This window comes from Micropterus dolomieu, linkage group LG11 (genome assembly GCF_021292245.1).
Source record: "Micropterus dolomieu isolate WLL.071019.BEF.003 ecotype Adirondacks linkage group LG11, ASM2129224v1, whole genome shotgun sequence".
Lineage (NCBI taxonomy): Eukaryota > Metazoa > Chordata > Actinopteri > Centrarchiformes > Centrarchidae > Micropterus > Micropterus dolomieu.
In genome coordinates, this window is record NC_060160.1 from 7,040,202 (window position 1) to 7,061,282 (window position 21,081).

General features: G+C 39.3%; 1 protein-coding gene across 3 annotated transcripts in view; it reads right to left on the reverse strand.

Moving 5' to 3' along the window:
- Nucleotides 1–21,081, reverse strand: part of actn1 (actinin, alpha 1) — a 72,016-nt gene that overhangs the window by 25,991 nt on the left and 24,944 nt on the right. For all 3 annotated transcript variants that reach the window (XM_046062292.1, XM_046062290.1, XM_046062289.1), the window contains exons 3-16: nucleotides 20,183–20,302; nucleotides 17,660–17,746; nucleotides 16,968–17,055; nucleotides 14,162–14,240; nucleotides 13,346–13,427; nucleotides 12,460–12,545; nucleotides 6,738–6,830; nucleotides 5,091–5,321; nucleotides 3,904–4,051; nucleotides 3,541–3,691; nucleotides 2,905–3,013; nucleotides 2,305–2,445; nucleotides 1,253–1,435; nucleotides 922–1,056 (exon numbers count right to left, since the gene is read on the reverse strand). In XM_046062292.1, the coding sequence (XP_045918248.1) occupies nucleotides 922–1,056; nucleotides 1,253–1,435; nucleotides 2,305–2,445; nucleotides 2,905–3,013; nucleotides 3,541–3,691; nucleotides 3,904–4,051; nucleotides 5,091–5,321; nucleotides 6,738–6,830; nucleotides 12,460–12,545; nucleotides 13,346–13,427; nucleotides 14,162–14,240; nucleotides 16,968–17,055; nucleotides 17,660–17,746; nucleotides 20,183–20,302 (1,733 nt within the window). The remainder of the gene's footprint in view (nucleotides 1–921; nucleotides 1,057–1,252; nucleotides 1,436–2,304; nucleotides 2,446–2,904; nucleotides 3,014–3,540; nucleotides 3,692–3,903; nucleotides 4,052–5,090; nucleotides 5,322–6,737; nucleotides 6,831–12,459; nucleotides 12,546–13,345; nucleotides 13,428–14,161; nucleotides 14,241–16,967; nucleotides 17,056–17,659; nucleotides 17,747–20,182; nucleotides 20,303–21,081) is intronic.

The window sequence follows — 21,081 nt, forward strand, 5'->3', positions numbered from 1 at the left end:
GGTGTTGGTCCACTGTGTTTTCTGAGGTCCAAGGTCAACGCAGCCGTCTACCAGGAAGTTTTAGAGCACTTCATGCTTCCTGCTGCTGACCAACTTTATGGAGATGCAGATTTTATTTTCCAACAGGACTTGGCACCTGCACACAGTGCCAAAGCTACCATTACCTGGTTTAAGGACCATGGTATCCCTGTTCTTAATTGGCCTGCAAACTGGCCAGACCTTAACCCTATAGAAAATCTATGGGGTATTGTGAAGAGGAAGATGCGATACGCCAGACCCAACAATGCAGAAGAGCTGAAGGCCACTATCAGAGCAACCTGGGCTCTCATAACACCTGAGCAGTGCCACAGACTGATCGACTCCATGCCACGCTGCATTGCTGCAGTAATTCAGGCAAAAGGAGCCCCAACTAAGTATTGAGTGCTGTACATGCTCATACTTTTCATGTTCATACTTTTCAGTTGGCCAACATTTCTAAAAATCCTTTACTAATCTCTTTACCTCATCTCATACAGACATATTATTATTATTTATTTTATTTTTTATTCACGCTATTTCTTACACATTGCTGCGGTCAGTACAAATCATACAATGCCACTTTTTCCAGGAACAATGAATATGAACAGCCTTGCTTACACATTGACTACACTGCATTTCCTGTTTATCAAAACTGAGTTTAAAAGAATTTCAAAACTGATAAAAGAATTTCATAAACATGGGGAAAAAATCATCTAGAGAAAACATTTCTTATTTTAAATTTTGTGCATATAAAATTCTTTACAGGAGTGGACTGTATGCACTGAAATTACATACAGAAAATAAATTACACACAGGCTGTACTGACAGAGTGCAACGCTGCACTCGCCACCGCGCTGGCCTCATTCTGAACTTGCAATGTGGTCAGGCTCTGCTCACACTAACCTCCATCTTGGTCTGGATCCAGGGCCCGATAACATTGGCCTGGTTGGCAAACTGTCGGCGCAGACGCTCGTTGTTCTGCTGCCGAGCGTGTTCCTCAATCAGGGCCTGATCGCGCTGAGGCACCAGCTGCCTGACCTACAGCAGGCAGAAAAGTCATGGAAAACCCAGAAGTGTTAACACACATAGTATAAACTGATAACGAACATGATAATTTCTACACTCAGCTGCTCAGTCGCCAACAAACCAAAGGACTGTGGCTACGCTGCCCAGACATGAAACATGTTTATGAATTAAAAATCATCTTAAAGTGTATATTTATGAGTGACTTTACCTTGTCCCATTTGGCATTAATCTCCTGTGGGTTGATAGTGGTGTAGGGGTTGGTGCCAGCCATATTCACATGATAGGTCTGCACAATCTTGGCAATCTCATTGTGGATGCCCAGGATGGCCTGGCGCTCTTTGTCAGCCTCTGGCAGTGTGGCTTTGAACTGCTCATGGGCTGTGCTTAATCCCTGAGACACAACACAAACAAAATATGAAAATCCAAACCACAAAATCAACAATTCCTCCATCTTCATCACTTAAATGTACAAATGTTTTAAAAAGATTTAATAGAACACGAAGCAGTCTGGTTTCCTGTCTTAACATCCCTGTGTCAGTGAACAATATTTTTATCTTTAATTACATATACATAATATTGTAAATCCACAGTACTTTCCCTTGGTTTCATACTGAGACTAGAAACATCTGTACATAACAACAACATGAAAGGTAATTTATGCATTCCAACTCTACATTTGACTTAAAGAAAGGTTTAACATTTTCAGAAGTACATTTATAAGCATAAACTGACAACAGGGAGAAACAGCTAGCCAAGCAACTCTAAATTAACACGTCATGTCACAACAACTTGTGGTTTTACAATGGGTTTGCCAAACTACTTCTGGATTGGGCATAGTACCAGAACTTTCTTTCCTATGTAAAACTGCAAACTTTTTGTTTTTTTACAGTTTTTGTATGGTATTAAAAAAAAAAAAAAAAAAAACATCTAACATGTTAATTGGTGAACTAGAAGGCTGGTAGGATTATTTTTCAAGCTGTTTCCCCGTTTCCTGTGTTTATGTGAAACCGAGCCAGCAGACAGATACATTTACCAGATAGATACACACGAGAATGATATTGATCTTCTCATCTAACTCTGCCAAAAGCAAATAAACACACTTCCAAAAATGTAAAGCATTTGTTTTAAATGATCGGGAACATATTCCTATGCACTTTACCCCACAACTGTTTACAAGGCACCTGCATGTTGCAACATTAATTGATTCTAGGATAGATAAAGTCACCTCTATTCTTCCCTGTGAGTGCTCTCTGTGTTCACCTGGATTTCTTCGATGGTGTGAACGATAAAGGTATCCTGCAGGTCCTCCATGGCGCCCTCCATCCAGTTGTTGAATGGAGCCGCTCTTTTGGCAAACTCAAGGTACAGTTGGTCGATGGTTTCAAGCAGCTTCTCGGTTCGCTGGTGAGAACAAGAAACACGATTACCACAAATATTCACAGGCTTTTTAAAGACCTTCAAAGTCTTGTTGGGCGAAAGTCAAGAATTCACAGAGCCTTCATTTTATTTATGATCCTCCAGTGAGCTGGGGCATATAGATGGATTTTGGAGTCATATTTTCTTTTTTTTTCTTTTTTTTTTTAAATAGAGAAATCTTAAATCTCCAAACTTTAAGGGATTTTCAAGGCCAGCGGGAATCCTGGAAATCAAATAGTCTCTTCACAGCCTCTCACTGTGAGGGAGAACACTTTCATGTCTAAATTTGCAATTATTTCTGCTCTAACCAGCACCAAGAAGGACAGAGGGACTTAAAAACAGGGATAACAAAGTGAGTGATCTTAGAAGTCAGAAATCGGATTCTTCAGAAACTCATTTATTTTGAATTCTCTCAGGGTTATGCCAGAGTCTATCCCATCTCACCTGCAAAGCCTCGCTGCGTTTCTGGGTCAGAGCTCCCAGTGCGTCCCACTGGTCACAAATCCGCTGGCAACGAGCATTTACACTGGGGGAGTCGTAGTAGTCCAGCTCACTGGATGAGTACAAGGGAACAATAACATTATTTACTTTAGCGGTTATTTGTTTGGATGTTTTTTGCCATCATGTTCTTAGATGCACTTTATTGCTGTAATGATCCTGCTGTGTCTTTGTTTGTCATTTTGTTTTTGTCTTTTTTTTTTTTTTTAATGGTGTGAAATGTTTTGCTAAGCCTCTGAAGGGTTTCAAGTCACTTGTTAGATTTGTGGTTATTTGTTCTGTTCACTTTTTTCAGCAAATTAAGTGAACCAATGATGAAGAGAATGACTTTCGATGTTTATGGTGAAAATTCTGAAAATAATAAATCAATACAAACAACAACAAAAAATAGAAAGAGATGATCAATACAATCATACCACCCAAGAATGGAGCCACTAAAAATAAAGAGACAATAATCAATGTGTTTATCTGTATGTCCTGGTGTGGTGCCAACTCTCTTGTTTCCAATGACATTATTGACTTTACAAGCAATGCTTATCCTTTGTTGATGATCAGCCCAGGCTCTTCCTTATCATCTCTTACTTTAACTCCTGTGCAATGGCTGCGATCTGCTCCACACGGTCCTGATGTGCAGCCAGATCACTCTCAAAGGCCTCGTGTTTCTTCAGCAGCGCCTTGATGTCTGACAGAGATGCCACCTCGTAGTCAAGCTTCTGCAGCATGTCCTCCTTACCTGCAGGGGATCCACAGAACATGTACCAGTAAAGCTTAGATACAATGTGTTTTATCTCAAATCATTGTCTGTTTAGAAAGCTAAAACAAATTTCCATTTTCCTTTGTTGTGGCCTTAAACGGGCAGCTTGAGGTACATTAGACTAACCCGCTGGAGCTGGATCTTTATATTCACAGTGAGTATTTCTCTGCTCTTTTCAAAACACTCAGTACCTTCAGTCCAGGCTTCATGTATGGCTGCTTTCTGGCGGAATTTCTCCGCCAGGTGGTCGAGTCTTTCCAGCCTGCGAATCTCATTGAGGAGCCACTCTTCATAGCCTTTTTCTGCTCCCTCTAGATTTCCCCACGAATTGTTAATGTCCTGTGTGAGGTAAAGGAGAATACTTTAGAATGAATTCCTGCCAAATGCTGTAAAAACCTTTCAGGACTGTTATATGTATACGATCACTTAAGTAAAACTTTTTGGCCACTTGGTGGCAGCAGAAACAAGCCGTGAAAACTATGTTGACATATCACCCTTTAAGTTGATATGGTGAACCTGTTCACGAACTGTTGCCTGTTTACACATCCAGCAGTTACAGAGCAACATTATCATTCATTTGGAGTTGTGTTTCTGATGAATGTAAGGCCAATATTCACTCTCACTTCTTTTAGCTCTGGTTTAGCTTTTTTAGCTCTCCACCAGCTCCTGAGAAAAATGTCTGTCTCTTTAGCTGCTAAATTCTCCACAATGTTCACCAGCTAGTTGCTAACTTTGTCATTCTGTCATTAAGCTGGGTGTTCAGCATACAGAGGGTTTTTAGTTTTTTTCCACTTAAAAATTGCTGGCTGGAAACAATGCTGATGAGAGCTGTAAGATTTAACAAAAATTGAATTAAGACAGTTACGTTTGGTGCCGTAAAGTTAAAGACACTGAAACGCTACATAGAGCTGAGGCAAACTGCAGTCAGATGATCATTTTTTGTGAGTTCATCTCTACAAACACAACTGAGTCATTTGATCTATTCTTAATATAAAAACAGTATGTTTTGTTGATGTTTTGAAACTTCACAAAAAGAAGTATGATGGTGCAATTGTGTGATTGTGCAAGTATTCACATCATGTATTCATAAATTACCTTATTAGAGCACATTAACTATTTAGAATTTCTTTAGTTAACAGGATTTTGGAGTTGCACTTCTCCAGCTTCTATTAAGGTAACTCTAGGATTTGGCCTGTACTGTAGATGGACATTTCAAAGCAAAACACCCAACCAAGTGAGACACAGTTTAAAAATGAGTTCAAATGTTCCCTGGCATTATGAGTCGACATGATTCATTGTAAGCTGAGGTAACTCTTTGGCCACTGATGCCCATAAGAGTTGCAGATAAGATTTACTTTCATGAGTTGCTGTGACCTACCGAGACCATCTTTCCCTCTGAGGGCATGAAGGCGGGCCTGTTGCTGAGCCTCAGCTTGGTCTGCAGGGTGTTGAAGTTGATCTCTAGCTGGCACTTCTCCTGCACTTTGGGCGGCTTGTGAAGGCGGCGGTAATCTCTGAAGTCCTCCAGCTTCTGCTGCATGGCCTGCATGGTGTTCTCAGGCATGCGGTTCTCCAGCCAGGGGATGGTGCGACGGATCCACTCCAACAGCTGGGGTGTTAATAGGGGTGGTGTGGGCAAGTGGTTGTGTGTGTGTGTGTGTGTGTGTGTGTGTGTGTGTGTGTGTGTGTGTGTGTGTGTGTTGGAGGGTGAGAATAAGAGAAAGGAGATGGAGAAGAAACCATTCAAGGGAAAGAAAATGGAGAAGCAAAGGAACACCATGCCAATAATAGGAAAAGGGAGTGGGAAATAAATGAGATATAGTGGATGTAATTCATGTGTGTCAGCAAAAGAAAAATAGAGGTAGAGATAATCGGTTAGCCAATTGGTTTATTGTTCATTTCTTGCATCCAAATGCAACTCTGAGAACATTGTATGTTTGATTTACAGGACCATACCTGTGTTTTTACATGTTTTATCTCATTTATTTTAATTGCTGCTGACCATTTTCCATTGCATAATGTAATGTTTTCAAACCAACAGCTACCTCGAACTACTATAGCCTGACCGAGACTGGATTTTTGAAGGCAATACAAATATTGAGATTAAGGTATTAAAAAAAAAAAAATCTAATAAAGATATATGAATTGATACTGATATATGCTATTATCTAATATTATTTTCATGTAAACATTAACGTGCAGATTTTTAAACTGCTTGTAAAATTTACCTTTTTTTCCCAATTAAAGCTACATCTTGTTTGCACAACCATGCAGCTTGAACCAGATACTGTTTCAGTATAGTCTTCCTTATTCAGTTCAAGTGCTTGTGGAAAGACTGCTGACTCTGGAATTTCAGATGTCTTAGCTTCTTACACACACTTAAATGCTTTTAAGACCGTATCTGAGTCAAACAAATGCTAGGGTTGCAACTAATGATTATTTTCAATATCAATTAAGGTGCAAATTATTTGTTTGGTTTATAAATATATATATAACAAACCAAACCTGATGTTTGAAAATGTCTTGTTTTGTTCGATCAAAAGATATTCAGTTTATTTTTAACATAAAACAAACAAAAGCAGAAAATGTGAGAAGCTGTAAGCATCAACTACTTCGCATTAATCAATTTTCAAAACAGTTGCCATTTAGGTTTCTGTTGGTCGACAATAGTTTCAGCTTTAATGCTATTATCAAGGTCTCTGCTGGTTAATTTTCATATTGCACTGACATGAAACCAAAGGTTTCCTGGTTGTTAAAAAAAACATGTATCTAAACATGTATCCTTTAGAAAATGTATTTGCAGTTTGTTGTAAATGAGCTAAAACAGGCAAAACATAGCCTCATGAAAATTACTTTTTCTGCTTAAGCCTTAAATCAACAATCTTTTTCTAGCTGGTCTGACCCTGCACCTGTACGGAGCACAAACACCCCCGGGGGCAGGGAGGGGAGGGAGTGACAGGAAAACAGGGAGATAAAAGGGTAGAGGAGGTGCATGACAAATACAGGAAAATCGGGGTGTTCTCACATCACTGGCAAGCTTCTCATAGTCCTCCATCAGCTGCTCATTCTCTTGGTTGACAGCCAGCACCTTGCAGATCCTGTTGGCTGCTGTCTCTGCCTGGATGACGAGGGAAGAAACAGTTTGAGACCCAGTGCAGAGAGCTTTGTGAATGTTATAAAATAAAGGTGATGTATGTTTAGTGGTGGAATGTAACTAAGAACATTTACTCAAGTACTGTACTAATGTATCATTTTGGGGTCCTTCACTTAAGTATTTCCATTTTAATAGAAAATATTGTAATTTTACTGCACTACTTTTATATGACAGCTGTATTTACTAGTTACTTTTCAGAATGAGATTTTTCATCAAGAAAACTTATTGTGATCTCATAAAACATAATGTATTTTTAAAGATTATACCAGTGGTTCCCAAAATGTTTTGGCTTGTGACAACACCAAAAATCTGTGTCTAGTTTGGATCCCTTGTGACGTTTTGTTATTTACTACAATAATCATCTCACAACCCCTCAGATTTTCCCTCTTTGAGGGTGCCGGACCCCTAGGTTGTGATCCACTGGACTACATTTGCTAAATGTATAAAGTAGTAGCTTCTTTGACCAGCTACAACAGTGAAATGCTGCTTGCACATCAGAACTAATGATGTAATAAGGTCATAGATAATATAAATATTATAATATATCAGTCACAGGGGCATTTTTTCAGCACGAGTACTTTTACTAAAAAGTCTAAAATCTGCAAATAATTCTGTACTTTTACTCAAGTAAAATATTTAATGCAAGATATATACTTGTGATGAATTATTTTTACATTTACTTCCACCATTTAACTGCATACTGTGCAAATGTCTACACTGCCTACACAAGCACTCCAAGATTTCCCTAATGAGTAATTTTGCAGATGAAGCAATGGATCGGCGATGATGCTGCAAGCAAGTAAAAGCAGGACAGCTAGGCCTACTGTATGATGTTATCTCTGTAACACTGTCTGGGTTTGTGTTGTTACACTGTGAATGTCATCTAAATGTCCTAAGATTAATTATCTAATGTCTGTTTCCAACAGGAAGGACTCTCGAGAGCAGAAAGCTTTAACAAAGACGCATCATATTGCACCAGATGTCAGGTGTAGAGGCACCTTTCTCTCTGCATTGTCTGTCTTTTTATAGAACAGCAGTGTACAGTGTTTTTATTTTAGCCTCAACCTACATAGCGAGAGCAGGGTAATGGAGAGTGAGGCTCCCGTGAGAATAAATACAGCCCAGCGGGGGTAAATAGGGGCTCATCCATGAGACAACACTTTCTTAACATGGCCTGTCAGTATTCATCGTTGGACTGGCAATACATGAGCGAAGCAGAGTTTCCATGACAACATGTATTCAGTTAACCCGTTGGGTTCAAAATGAGTAAATGTGGTCAAGAATGCTCTCTAAAAACAAGGGCAGAGGATTTGTAGAGAAAATGTAGAGTGAAATTTAAACAACATGCACAAAGTCTGAAAGCTATAGGATTGATTTTAGAGCAGAAATGTAAAATATTCAGCAAGATACAAAACATTCCAGCAATATTTTAGAGTGTTGAAGTTGAAGTGACTCCAATAATATCAAAACCACAAGAAATCCTTCTGCAACTGTTATGTATGAATCTAAAATGCACCATTATCGATTTCCCCCTAAAAGGCTTTAAATTACGCGATTTAAAAGTCAGCGTAACCTCGCAGCAGTGTCCTTTCAGAGAGAACAGACACAGTAAGATTGGCTTGAACCCCCCCCAACCCTGTTTCATAGCTCAGAGACTGGCATCCCACTCAGAGGACTGCTTTGAGCCTCCTTTGTCAAAAGATCACGGGGGAAACTTGGCTTGGTCGGAGACATGCTCCGGGGGCTCTACCAGGAGCGAGCTGCCTTAAAAGGAGAGCCAGGATGTGCAGGTCGTGCTTCTGTGAGCAAATGTTTGCATGCTGGGCCCGTTTACTGTCAGCATTGACAGCCAGGACCTCTTTTATGAATTACTTTGTCCTAACATCAGAGGTAGCAGAGAGAGGACACTGGAAAGATGACTAAGTCCAAAGTTATCCTACAGTTGATCTATGAAGCCAACGTGGAGCTCCTTTTAGTTTGATTCTCTCATGTATTATCAGATTTTAATCATAGCTTCATAGCATCATCTTTCAGAAAGGCAGAAGGTCTTTTAACAACACTTGAAAAGTAGTTAACATTGTTTTTCTAGTATCATTAAGTTGTGTCTACTGCACAACAAAAACATACAACCCATTTTACAGGTCTCGACTCTACAATCCAAACAAAGATTGGAAGAAGGCTTTATTATCAGGTACATTTATCCAGCTCTGTAGCTCGGATTAAAAAATCGTGCAGTCATGAGTCCTAATGCTAATGGAAAACACTATACCCCTTCATTATATTTAAATTAATTAATATGCCAAATTACTATTTTTCCCCTAAAAACAGAAATTTTGTGTTAGAATACCAGAATCAACTTTAAAACACCCAACATGTGGAATATGTTTGTAACTGTAGAATGTAAACTCTTCCACAGCTCATTAAACCAGCCTATATTTCCAGAAATATCACCAAGGACATGGCCTCAGTGAACCTAAATGGTATGTACTACCCGAAATTTCTAGCATCATTCATGCCGTTTTGCTTTGTGACTTTGTGGACTGTAAAGATAATACATAAGAGGCACAAACTGGGGCTAACACTGCCCCTTTCTTTGTAAAGTGAAGACAAGTTGGAGTGATGTTGTTTAAGGGGACATTTCTGCCCTGCAGGGTACAATCTGAGGTGTTAGACAGGAGGAGGAGGAGTAACTGCTTCTCCACCCCCTGTTTCTATGTGAAATCCATGCCAGCACTGTAAAACTGTGTGCCAACCTGCAGTGGTTTCCGGAGTCCTGCTCCTCAGGAGGTTCAAGAGCTCCATTAAGAACTGGATCCTAATAAAGATTTTAAGTACAGGAGACTTAGCGGATATCCTGTGTGTGTGTGATAACTCTCTTTTATTCTCTGCATAGAACTTTAGCGGATTTGCCATGTCTTTGGCATAATGTATTTCACTGAGAGTGTAAGAACTTCATGCTCGCAGAGGAGAAAGGTTGTGCGCTTTATCAAGGCTCAATACGCTGCTGAAAGAGGGCAGATAAGGAGGGTTTGAATAACTGAGGGTTTGGTTTCCCACCAGGGCCGCCCATTATAAAAATAAAGTCATAGCACTTTGAGGCACATAGTTCCCCAGTTCTGCTTGGATATAAGATGTCAGTAATGTAAATATGTGCGCGTTTCCTGGATTGGTCAATGTTTTAAAATGAGCTTGAATCAGCCATAAGTACCACCACTTGGACTCCATCCATGACTTGTCTGGTGGTAAAGAAAGTTATTCTCACACTGTTTTTTTAAAATTAGTTTTCTTTTTTTCCTGCTCGCTCCCCTAATGCCATAATAAAAAACTGTTAAATATTTAACCTGCATTAACAAAATGATGATGATATGGTGAACTGCAGTTATACTTGTGTCCACCTGATAATGTTAGTATAAAATTCACTGTCTTTCTAGCTCTGAGATAAATATCTGGCTGTTTAGCTTCTAAATGCGAACTATTTTAAATGGTTGCTAACTTTGTCAATTGTTAGGTGCTGAGAATGTAGCATACAGTGGGTTTATTGGAGCTTTCTACTGAAGCTTGAAACGACGACCAAAACAGTTACCGTAAACTGTGGGATCGTAAAACCAAAACATGGAGCTGAATGATACTAAAATCGTAGAGCTGAGGGGAACTGCAGAGTCAGGTGATAATGGTCTGTGGGTTTATTACTATGAGCGACTCCTCTCAAATTACACATCAACATTTGATCCATTGTTAATTAAAAATATAGATTACAGCAGAGTTAAAAAACAATATCATGCCTTCAAAATGCATTATACAGTGTTTAGATTTGTGTATGTCATAGCACAAATCGAATTGCTGATAAATCAGAATAATTCATTTCAAACAAAAAGCATCTTTGAAACTTTAATAAAGAAGGGCTTACGGTAATGTTTTGCCTGATATTGTAATTTTTGGTGTCATACAGTGTTGTAGAGTCATCCCATGTAAGCAGCCAAAAAATTTATGTTGGCAAAAACAACTGTGGCTGATCTGTGATTCGCTGCCAGCCACTTTGGCAGGTTTCCGGTTATTGTTTTGTTTTGGGTTTTTTTTCCCTTTTTCATTTCAGTTCTCACCTTCTGCTTGCCTGAGAACGCGTGGTAGTAACACGACACATAAGTCATGACGGCCTTCTCATCTGGCCTCAAGGTGCTAATGATATCTGCCCAGGGAACAGAGGAAGGGGAGAGAGGACAGAGAAGAGAAAAATGCACAAAAGTAAAAGAGTATAGAGACAAAAGGGCCAGCAGGGGGCGTAATCACAAGAGAAGGCAGCAGTGGGGGCACAGGTCATCTCCAGTCTACCTAAAGGTTGTTTGCTTTTAGGGAAATCTTAATTTTCCTTAAAGCAATATTAGGATAAATGTGACTGAATTTGAAGTGGGAAGTGAGTGCACACTTTTTTAACATCATTTTAAAATGTATTAATTTGTACGTATACTAAGAAGCTGAGAAGCTCCGCTCAAGATGCAGTTTAAAACAAATTCGCAGCCTGAAGCCAAGTGCCTCTAATAGTTCATTCAAAAATACAACCAGAGATTTGGCATCAAAAATTTGCCAATAACTAAAATATGGAACTTCACAAAATTTGTATTTGATTGTATTTTGTAAGTAAACTTAGTCCAGCTTAATTTAAGAACCAGCCATGTCACAGACCTCTCAGATCTATGGTGCAATCCAGAGTCCAGCTGTAGTTTCACTGCTCTCAGTGAGGCTGACCACGCCGCTCTACTCTGTCAAGTTATAAACACAGACATTTTTGATCTGAGTTGCTTAAACACAGCTGTGTTGAAATGCTCTCTCTGCTGCTGGGCCTCTCAAATGAACCTGGCTTTTATATAACTTCTGGTTTGTAATGCTCTGCTTCTCCCTGTGTCTGAGAGATGGCACAGCACAATCTCAGAGTTCCTGCTGGGCTTTAAGGTAGCTGTCAAACTAACAGACAATCATTCATTATCCAACAGAGAAATTCCGATACACCACTCTTTGTTGCAGAGAAACAAGGAAACAGACTTCCCACTTAATCCAGACGGCGTGAATCCATTAAAATTAAACGACAGCTTTCTGCTTGACTTTGAAGTGCCTGTTTGAATTTCATTCATTCTTCCACCCGCCATTTAAGCTGTCGCTCTCAAGGATGAACACAACCATCCATTTAAATGGTAGCATCTCCCCCACCACGCTAGACTTCAGGCTAATTTGTTTCTCTCCATCAGCAACCATGGCTTGTATCACAGGCAATCATCATCATTTATCAGACAAACTTTGCCACACCTCTCACTCTGCTCAGCTTCTTTTCAGCTTAACAAAACCCTAATCAGGGCTGAATGTGGCTGCCTGCAGCCTCGTAACGAGGTAGACTGAAGATACACTTGTGCTCATTGCCTCTAAGAACAGAGTGTTGTCATCCCGTCATGCATTTGGTGGCGTGAACCATGCAGAAAGTGAAGGAGAGTGACCCCTGAACACTGCAGAAAGAGAAGGAGTGCTGTTAAGAGAAACACACGGAAAGTAGAAACAAGGGAGGAGAGGACTGAGGAAGAGGAAGGAGACGCTGCATCCAGGATACCTTCTGTGCGCCTGAGAAGGCGTGGTAGAAGCTAGAGACATAGGTCATGATCGCCTTCTCGTCCGGACGGGCAGTGCCCACAATGTCTGCAGGGAAGAGAGGAGGTCAGGGAGTGGGTGGAGGGTGGAGTTGAGGTTGTTAAACAGAGCACAGATAAATGACGACACAGGAAGTAAAGCTGGAGTTCAGCTCTTTACAAAAACAATATCCAGAGTGGAAAGAAAAACATGTTGGGTCAGTGTCCAGATCTGCTTAAAAAGGAGGATCTGATTTAAACTTTGCAGTCTGTCTTAAACACAGAAACACACAGATTTTAGATGTAAACTGCAGAACTAAGTGAGCAGAAATGTCTAGAGGCTTAAATATATTTGTTCAGTGAGAACTACACATTTAAATTCATTAGAGGGAGATAAACATCCTTTTTTTACTGTGTGCACAGCTGCATGTGTGAGTCAAAACATACTCTCAGAGACATTGGTGCCTATCTATCATCTGTCTTGTGCTGTTGTTCAGAATTTCTTCCAGTTTTAGGTAATTCTTTGGTTCCCCTCTTGTCTCTTTTCTTTCAACACAGAGACAATTGATGTGATTCAGTAGTAAACATGTAAAGTGATATAATTTACAAAGGAATGTGACAAATGTGAACATGCCCATTTTCAAACCTTTGCACAGGTGGCTAATCACTGGCGAGGCTGGTTGATTGTAGGTTTAGGAAAGTTATAAAAATTGGGTGGTGCAGACCCTGTCCATGTTCTGGAGGAGCTTTTCATCACTTTCATACTTCTGAACAGCACTTCTGAGAGAGTATATATCTGTTCCTTGAACACAGTAAAAAAAATCTGTTCTCCTCATCATCATTTTATTGCTTTCCTCCCTGCCTGCATACCTTCTGCGTCCAACATCTTGGGGATGTCCAGGTACTTCTCTGCCACATCAAAGGCTGTGTTCAGGTTGGTCATGGGGTCATCCTGTCAACAGCAGACACAGCAGAGCATAGTAACTAGTGCGTGAACGTATTACAGTGGCACACTTTATACATTATACTTGAAAAACTGACAGGAGCAGCATATGTGTTACTACAACGTGAAAACAAATAAATCAAAACATAAAGTTGTCTCTTCCTTTTGTTTTGTTAAATAAGTCCAGTTTTTATACAGTACAAACTTAGGCTACTAATTAAATATATTTTTTAATTAATGATTTATGAGTGCACTTTACAACCAAATACATTATTTTTGGGAGTTATATAACAATACAATAAGTATAGCTGAAATAATTAATAAGTAATCGAGTAGTTAATCGACAGAAAATTAATCTGCAACTACTTTAATAACTGATTTATAAAAATGTTTTTGGCAAAAATGCCCAACATTCTCTAGTTTAAGCTTCTCAAACATGAAGAGTTCTTGTTTTTCTTTGTTTAACGTATAAATAAATTATAATTATATTTTACATCTCTGTGAACTTCATTGTGTCTCAGCAGGATACTCAAACCTGGTTGATACAAAGACACAAGAACATACAACTGCTGTTTTACCTGGTTTGATCTTAACAGATAGCTGCCCCTTTACTTTCACTTTGTACTTGTGTTGGATTTGCATAGAAACCTTTGAAATATGGTAATCTAACTTAGTATTTGTGGTTTGTGGTCTTAGTGGTGTTTCTATGTTTGTCAAACTAATATTAAACAACGCTCACTCACCTTGCGCAGTTTTCCATAGTCAATGAGCTCTGGACGGTGTCGATGAATGAGTGCACAGAAACCCAAACCATCTTTCCAGCTGAAACAGAAAGAGAGAGAAATAGTTGTGGGTGAAAGTGAGGTGAAAAATAACGAGCTGAGGAAAAGAAAAGGAATTTGGTTTTAATCTTTGATCAAGACCATTCCCCTCTGTCTGCCTCCCTAATTAGTTTCATGTAACACACCCACATCTTCCCAGCAGCATGTGGTTTGTTACGGTAACACAGCAGAAACCTGACCACTATCAGCTTAAATGTGATGAAGATACGTTATCTAATGTGGTCTCTAATTAAAGTGGAACAGCAACTTCTGAAGTTTGAGAATTGACATGTATTGACGTTTTGTTATGATGAGCTCACATTCTTGAATTCAGTGAAGTTATTTTAGGAGAGAATTTTTCCCTTTCCATAGATTTATTTATTTTTATTTTAAGAAAAAAAATACAGTAAAAAGATTTATTTGGATTTAATATTGAGATCTAATGTAAAATAACACAAAGTTGTGTTGAAACTTTGGAACAAACTCAAACTAACGCATATGATGTCAGAGAAGAAGAACTAGTGGGATTTTGGGTGCAAAATGACCCATCAAATTATTTTCAAGGACCAGGACAAAATTGTTAATTGCAGTCATTTAGCTTTTGAGGGCCAGATTCTGGAACATGTTCAGAGAAAAAGAAATTCCTCCTTGGTCACTTCTGTACATTGAACAGACATGGTACTTTGGTGCTGATTTACTTAAATTTTCCACAGTAATTTTCTTGGTCTCACTGTGAGCCTTACTGACTTACAGATGTGGTCCAATTTTTACAGAATGCTGCAGCGCTGCAGCTCCAGACACAAGAGGAGCTTTCATTACGCCATGCAAGTTTATTTTTTATTAGTATACATTTATTTATAGCATTTTTACCATGTAAATGTACATAACTGCTACCAGTAGCACAATTTTGCCAGATTGATCAGGTGATCATTTTCTGTGTATTCACATTTATTATATAATTTAATTCATTTTTAATATAGAAACATTGATTTTGGCAGCTTTAAGATTTGCTTAAACATTAATTTCCATCTGCAGAAATTCCGGTTAAAAATAAAATGTATACAACAGATACAGTTCTTAAATGTGCAAAGCTACTAAATTTTAAACTTGCACAAAGTTGAGTCGTTGAATCTAATTTCTTTAAATCAGTGATTATGGGTTTATTAGCTAGAAGGCATATTGTTTGTTTGGCCTTCCGTGGTTCATTGATGAATGGGCTTGATGCTGAAAGCAGGCTGTCTGAATGCAGCATGAGCAATCTCAATCTGGGAGAGTTCTAGAGGATTTACTGGTGCTCTCTGCTCTTACTAAGTTAACAAATTAGTAAGATGGGGTTTTAATGTATTACTTGCCATTAAAAAGTGTATTTTACAAGTCTACTCTTATACTTGTGGCAGCAGTACCAACAAAATAAGTACTCTTCCTTGCCTGCCTCACATCTCCTGAGATATACAGATATCATCTCTAACAGAAGACCACATCAAAGGCCTGGCTTCTGACGATCCCCTCTCCTGCACCGGGATCATCAGGCCTCTCCCTTTACCTTCTCCTGAAATGACCTCGCCTCCACCTTTCTTCTCGCCTCAGCTTTCATCCACATCCAAGGATCATAGTGGTCTTCTTTCAATAATTCAGCATGCGTGGAAACACCCTATGATGTGGATTGAGGCCTTCCTAACCCACTTGTGGCAGGAACAGACTCATGGGTATGTAACAAGGATGCCAGGATAGTATGTTACCTTATATCCTCTTATCCTCGGCACGTCATATAATTTGATAAAATGTCTTTGTGCAACAAATCTACTGATATAAATACCCATTTAAATGTACAGGTTGATAAGTGCCACCTTCTCTCCTTCTCAGTCGGTCTGGTTTAATGAGAACATGTCTACTGGTCTGTTCTTTGTTAAATCAGTCTGCTTTCAAGTCTGCTCTGTTCAGCATCAGCACTGACGGAGGCCACTGCCGTCGTCTGTGCTGAATTAGCAACTATTTCTTATATATTTATGAAATCCTGGTGTCCTTTAATTTCTTATAAAATCTTAACTGAACCAGGCAAGTCGACAACCATATTTTAATTTAAAGCAGCGTCCATAAGAAATTGTTGCAGCATGGAGGGATTCATACTCCAAAGCTGACAAGTACTACTACTACATAATGCTGTGTGAGCACTTTAGTGCTAGTAATTTTTGTCTTGAAGCACTTTATCCAAACTCTGCATGCTTAATTCTGGTTTCCAAGATGCCAAAAAATGCAGGTCTTCAAATATAACCAAACATACAACCTAAAATACAGATTTTTCATGTATAAAGAGACAGATATTAATGTCTGATAGACAGCAGCTTCTCAGATTTTACAAAACTTAAACAGGGCTACTCAAAGTCTGGACCATGGTCCAGATCCAAACTGGACTGCAAAAGACTTGAGAACGGACAACTGGATTTGTATTGATGTCCCCCTTCAACAATATCTCTAAAGTTGAAGGATGACAAGTAACCAAAACTCTTGTGAACTGAAGAGGTTTACACCAAAGAAAACTGACTTCAGGTGAGATGATAGCATCCCTGCTCTTTCATATTCTTTGGCCTAATTTTCCCAGTTTCACACAGAGCTTTGAACCCTTTGCGTTTAGTTCCACAGCCTCATTCAAACAACTGTAACTGCATTGCGGCATGTAACTGAAATAACCTTTTTTGTTACTTACTAATTTTCCTCCTCAGAGTCTCACCTGATGTGAAAGTTTTGGATGTTGACATTCTTGTAGGGTGCAGTCTTCCTCTGGCACCACAACAGGAGGCCCTCTTTGGCAGATGTCTCTGCAGTTGGAGAAAAGGGATCATTGTGAAGTTGGAGAAACTCTCAGGCTTTTACTTTGACTGACTCTCGGCTAATCCCTGTTTAGTGGTGGATTAAGTGGAGGTGAAGTGAATGGGAAGCATGTGTGATTGCTCGGATGATTCGTGCTCTCTTGTTGGATACCGAGAGGTGTCTGGTATTGTGTTATACCCATACAGCAAAAGTTTAATACTTTGGGAAAAAAAACACACTGCACTAGAATCTAAAGCTGAACAAATCGAGGTTGATCACTCCTGACATTTAAATTGGATTACATCGTAAGTGCATAATATATGTTAACCAAGACAGGAGCGTAATATAAACACTTCCACCTCCATAGGAATAAAAAAAAAAAAAAAATCTCTGAAACATTCATATTCAAATTTACATGCATTAGCTCAAGTGTGTGTGGGGTATTGTTTATCATCTTGTGAGATGTGCGACAAAAGTCTGAATGCTGAGAGACTGAGTTAATGAAGAGCGTTTTCAATTGCAAATGAAGACAGTGAGCAGTTCTTTTCAATAAAGTGAATGAATAAGAAGCGTGTGGAAATGTTCACACACACACACACACACACACATTACCTTCCACAGAAATGTCTTGGATGGCAAAGCGGAGGATTATGGTCCAGATCATTCCCAGGGTCATCTTTGCATTGCCATCTACAATCTCTGAAAGAAGGGCAAAACAATAACATTTACATTTCAGGATTTACACATTTCTACACATTCTACACCCTTCTACAAACTGTCACTAACAAAGAGTGTAAGAGAAAGAAATAATACTTCCATACACAAATATGGGCCTGTAACAATGTTTGCAAAGCAAATGTGAAAGAACATATTGGCAATCATACATTTCAAAACTGTTCATTGCATGCTTTTCCACACAGTGTCAGATTAGCTCACAGTGCTAGAGGGAGAACTGAAACCGTGAGTACTAAGCTCTCATGAATGAAACGTGTGATGATTCAATCATTTGAGCCTGGACCTGTTAAGCTGTGAATCAGCTATATGCCTGTAGTTGGAGGCTGTGAATGAACTGTCCAGTCCTTTCTCTGCTGTCGATAATGAAAATCCCCTTCAACAGGTCACCCTGTTTGCTCACCTTCAATAATCATTCGTTTCTCCCTCTAATCCAATAAGACACAAGGCACGGCAGCTCCAGAGCCGCTGGACTGTGTCGGACAAACTTGGACTGCGAGATGTCAGTCAGATGTCTGTACGTGTAATGCGGTGTGAAAGACGGCTCGGATTGAATTAGGAGGCAGAAAAAGTCAGGCTCGTACTGACACATGCAGATACATGTTGAGATTAGCCCTAATGAACATGACTGATCAACCTGGGGGAGGAACACAAATCCTGCTAATTCCATTTGAAACTGCACCAACGCCCCTCCTTCATCCCTCACCCACAACAAACCCCCTGATGAGCCGCATGAACATGAGCCTTCAGCTAGTCCCATCCCACCAGCACAGCTAGCAGGAAGCTGGGCTGCAGGGCTGCTTGACCAGGAGGGGATTCCAGGCGGCTAATCTGTCTGGAATGCCGGTCTGGTTTAGGAGCTTTTATACTGGCCTCTGTGCACTGCAAAAACAAAAATCTTCATCTTATCAAGTAATATCTGTCCTGCTTTCAGCCAAAAAGTCTTGTTTTCTAAAACCAAGTGCAGAAATCTGCTAGTAAGATTATTTTAATTTATTAAGTACAGCTAAAAACATTAGTTGATCAATCGAATGGTTGACTGACGAACGATTAAATGACAACAGTTACATAAATATGAATATCTGTTGGTTTGTCTTCAACGATAGTTTAAATTACTTCTGTTTTTTGGACTGCAACTGCACAAGAACTTTTCCTTACTAAAATAGAGTCTAAAACTGGCAAAATTATGATTTTTTTATGAACAAATGACCTGATCAAAGACAAAATAAACAATACAACAATTTTCTTACAAATCTGTTAGGGTGTATTAGTATTGTGATCTGATTTTTAAAACATTTTCCTTACAAGGGTTTCTTTTAACATTTTTGTGTCTGGCAGTGAAAGACACAGAAACAACTCCTGATGGAAACAGTAGAAGGCTTGATAAGCAGGGTAACATGGGTCAAAGGTTAACATTATGAGGACGTTTTTTGGTGGGGCAGGCCCGGGCCATCAGGAGAGTCAGATCCCCTGTGTGTTTAACATGGATTAGACTAATTTACAAAGGTTATTCTTTAAAGGGCCAGTTCACCAAAAAGTCCAAAATATATTTTGTCACTGTCATGCAGACAGTTATGGTTTTATGTGCTGAAGTTTTAACATATCTGCATCTGATCTCTGTTGCCATCCCAATATAATTAATGTAAACAGAAGGTATTGGAATAGACATTTGTCCACAGTTTTCATGGGAACGATTTCTTCAGTAAAAGTAGTTCCAGCTGGAATTGTTGTCAGTAAGGTTTGGGGATGATCCCGAGCACCCAGGACATTGTTTCTGGAAAGAGAAGTTCCTGCTGAGTTTTTCAAATCTGTCATCTTTCAGCACTTTGAGCAACACTGTATGTGTGTGTGTGTGTGTGTATGTGTGTGTGAGATTACACAGTTTGTAGTCTGTGCTTGCAGCACACATGAGCAAATTCTGTTACTTCCAGAAAATGCCAGAGGGGGATGTGTGGTTGTGAAAGAAAAAAATAGATAGTGAGAGAAAGAGGGGAGTGTTTACTCCACTAAAGAGTTGTTTACTTTCTGATGGGAGGAGGACGGACATCCCCAAGTTATTTGTGCTAAACAATGAGCAGCTTCAGCCCCTGAGGGGATTGCTGATCCTAAGATCTACTCTCAGAAAATGCACTGCAAAGCACAACCTCCACCGGAACACTCTGGAATAAGGATCTCATTAAACTGCACAGCAGCCAGCGGCACTGCCATGGTAACGAGAGAGAGAAAGGGCCACAGACTACTTTATACGCAACTATTTACAACAGAATAGCAGCTATTGATTTAGGTGATGGCCTAATTAAAATCAATAGTGGACAGTCTGATCTGTAAACAAACAGAGAAGGTGACTGACCTTCATTTTCTGGTGGAAAGGTCATTATAGGACAGAGATGTGACATCACTCACCCTCTGCTCCAATAGACACCAGTTTCACTCCTTTGCTGGCGATGAAGTCAAGTGCTTTGTTAACGTTGGAGATCTTGTGGACTCTCATCTTGCCTCTCTCTGGTTTGGCCAAGCGTTCGCCTAGACAAGAAAACACAAAAAGACAGACACATAGAGCATGATGGGTTTTGTCTGGCAGTTTCTCTACAGACTCATATTTCAAATAAATAACACTTTGTTCTGGACCCGTACATAAAATAGAAAGAAAAGGTGAAAAGGCCAAACTTCTAAGGCTGCTTTCCTCAAAACTAGTACAAGTTTTTTAAAGATTACATGATATTTCTTGTTGTTTTAAGCCTTTTCACTTTATTGCAGAGAGTTAGATTAGAAGATTGATACCAGGAGATGTTTAGTTTAAGATAAAGACTGGAAACAGCAAGTCTGGGTCTGTCCAAAGGTCAGTTAGTAAGTTGTTGTTGAAATACTTCTTTTTTTTCTTTTTTTTTTTTTTTTATTAGGCCAAAAACATATAAAAGGTGTTAATTAGTAACCTATAGTGGTGCTGGTAGGCTGTTTACTTTACCTTTGGATAGAGCCAGGCCAGCAGTTCCCCAATGTTTACAGTCTCTATGCTAAGCTAAGCTAACCAGCTGCTTGTTGTCTCTTCTTATTTTAAGACACAATGAAGTAGAGCATTTTCAAAACATTTTCCAATAATTGTTTGTTCTGTAAAACTTGAGACTAGCTAACACGACCCCTCATATCAAACCGTACTTTACTGTTATATCTTGAGCTGTGGGCTCGCAGAAACATCAGATTAGGAAGAGAATGTGGTTGAGGCCTAATTTATTAATTTCTCCCAGTCCTCCACTTCCAGATTGCTAAATCACATCTGCTTTTTAGTTATCCAATCAAATTTG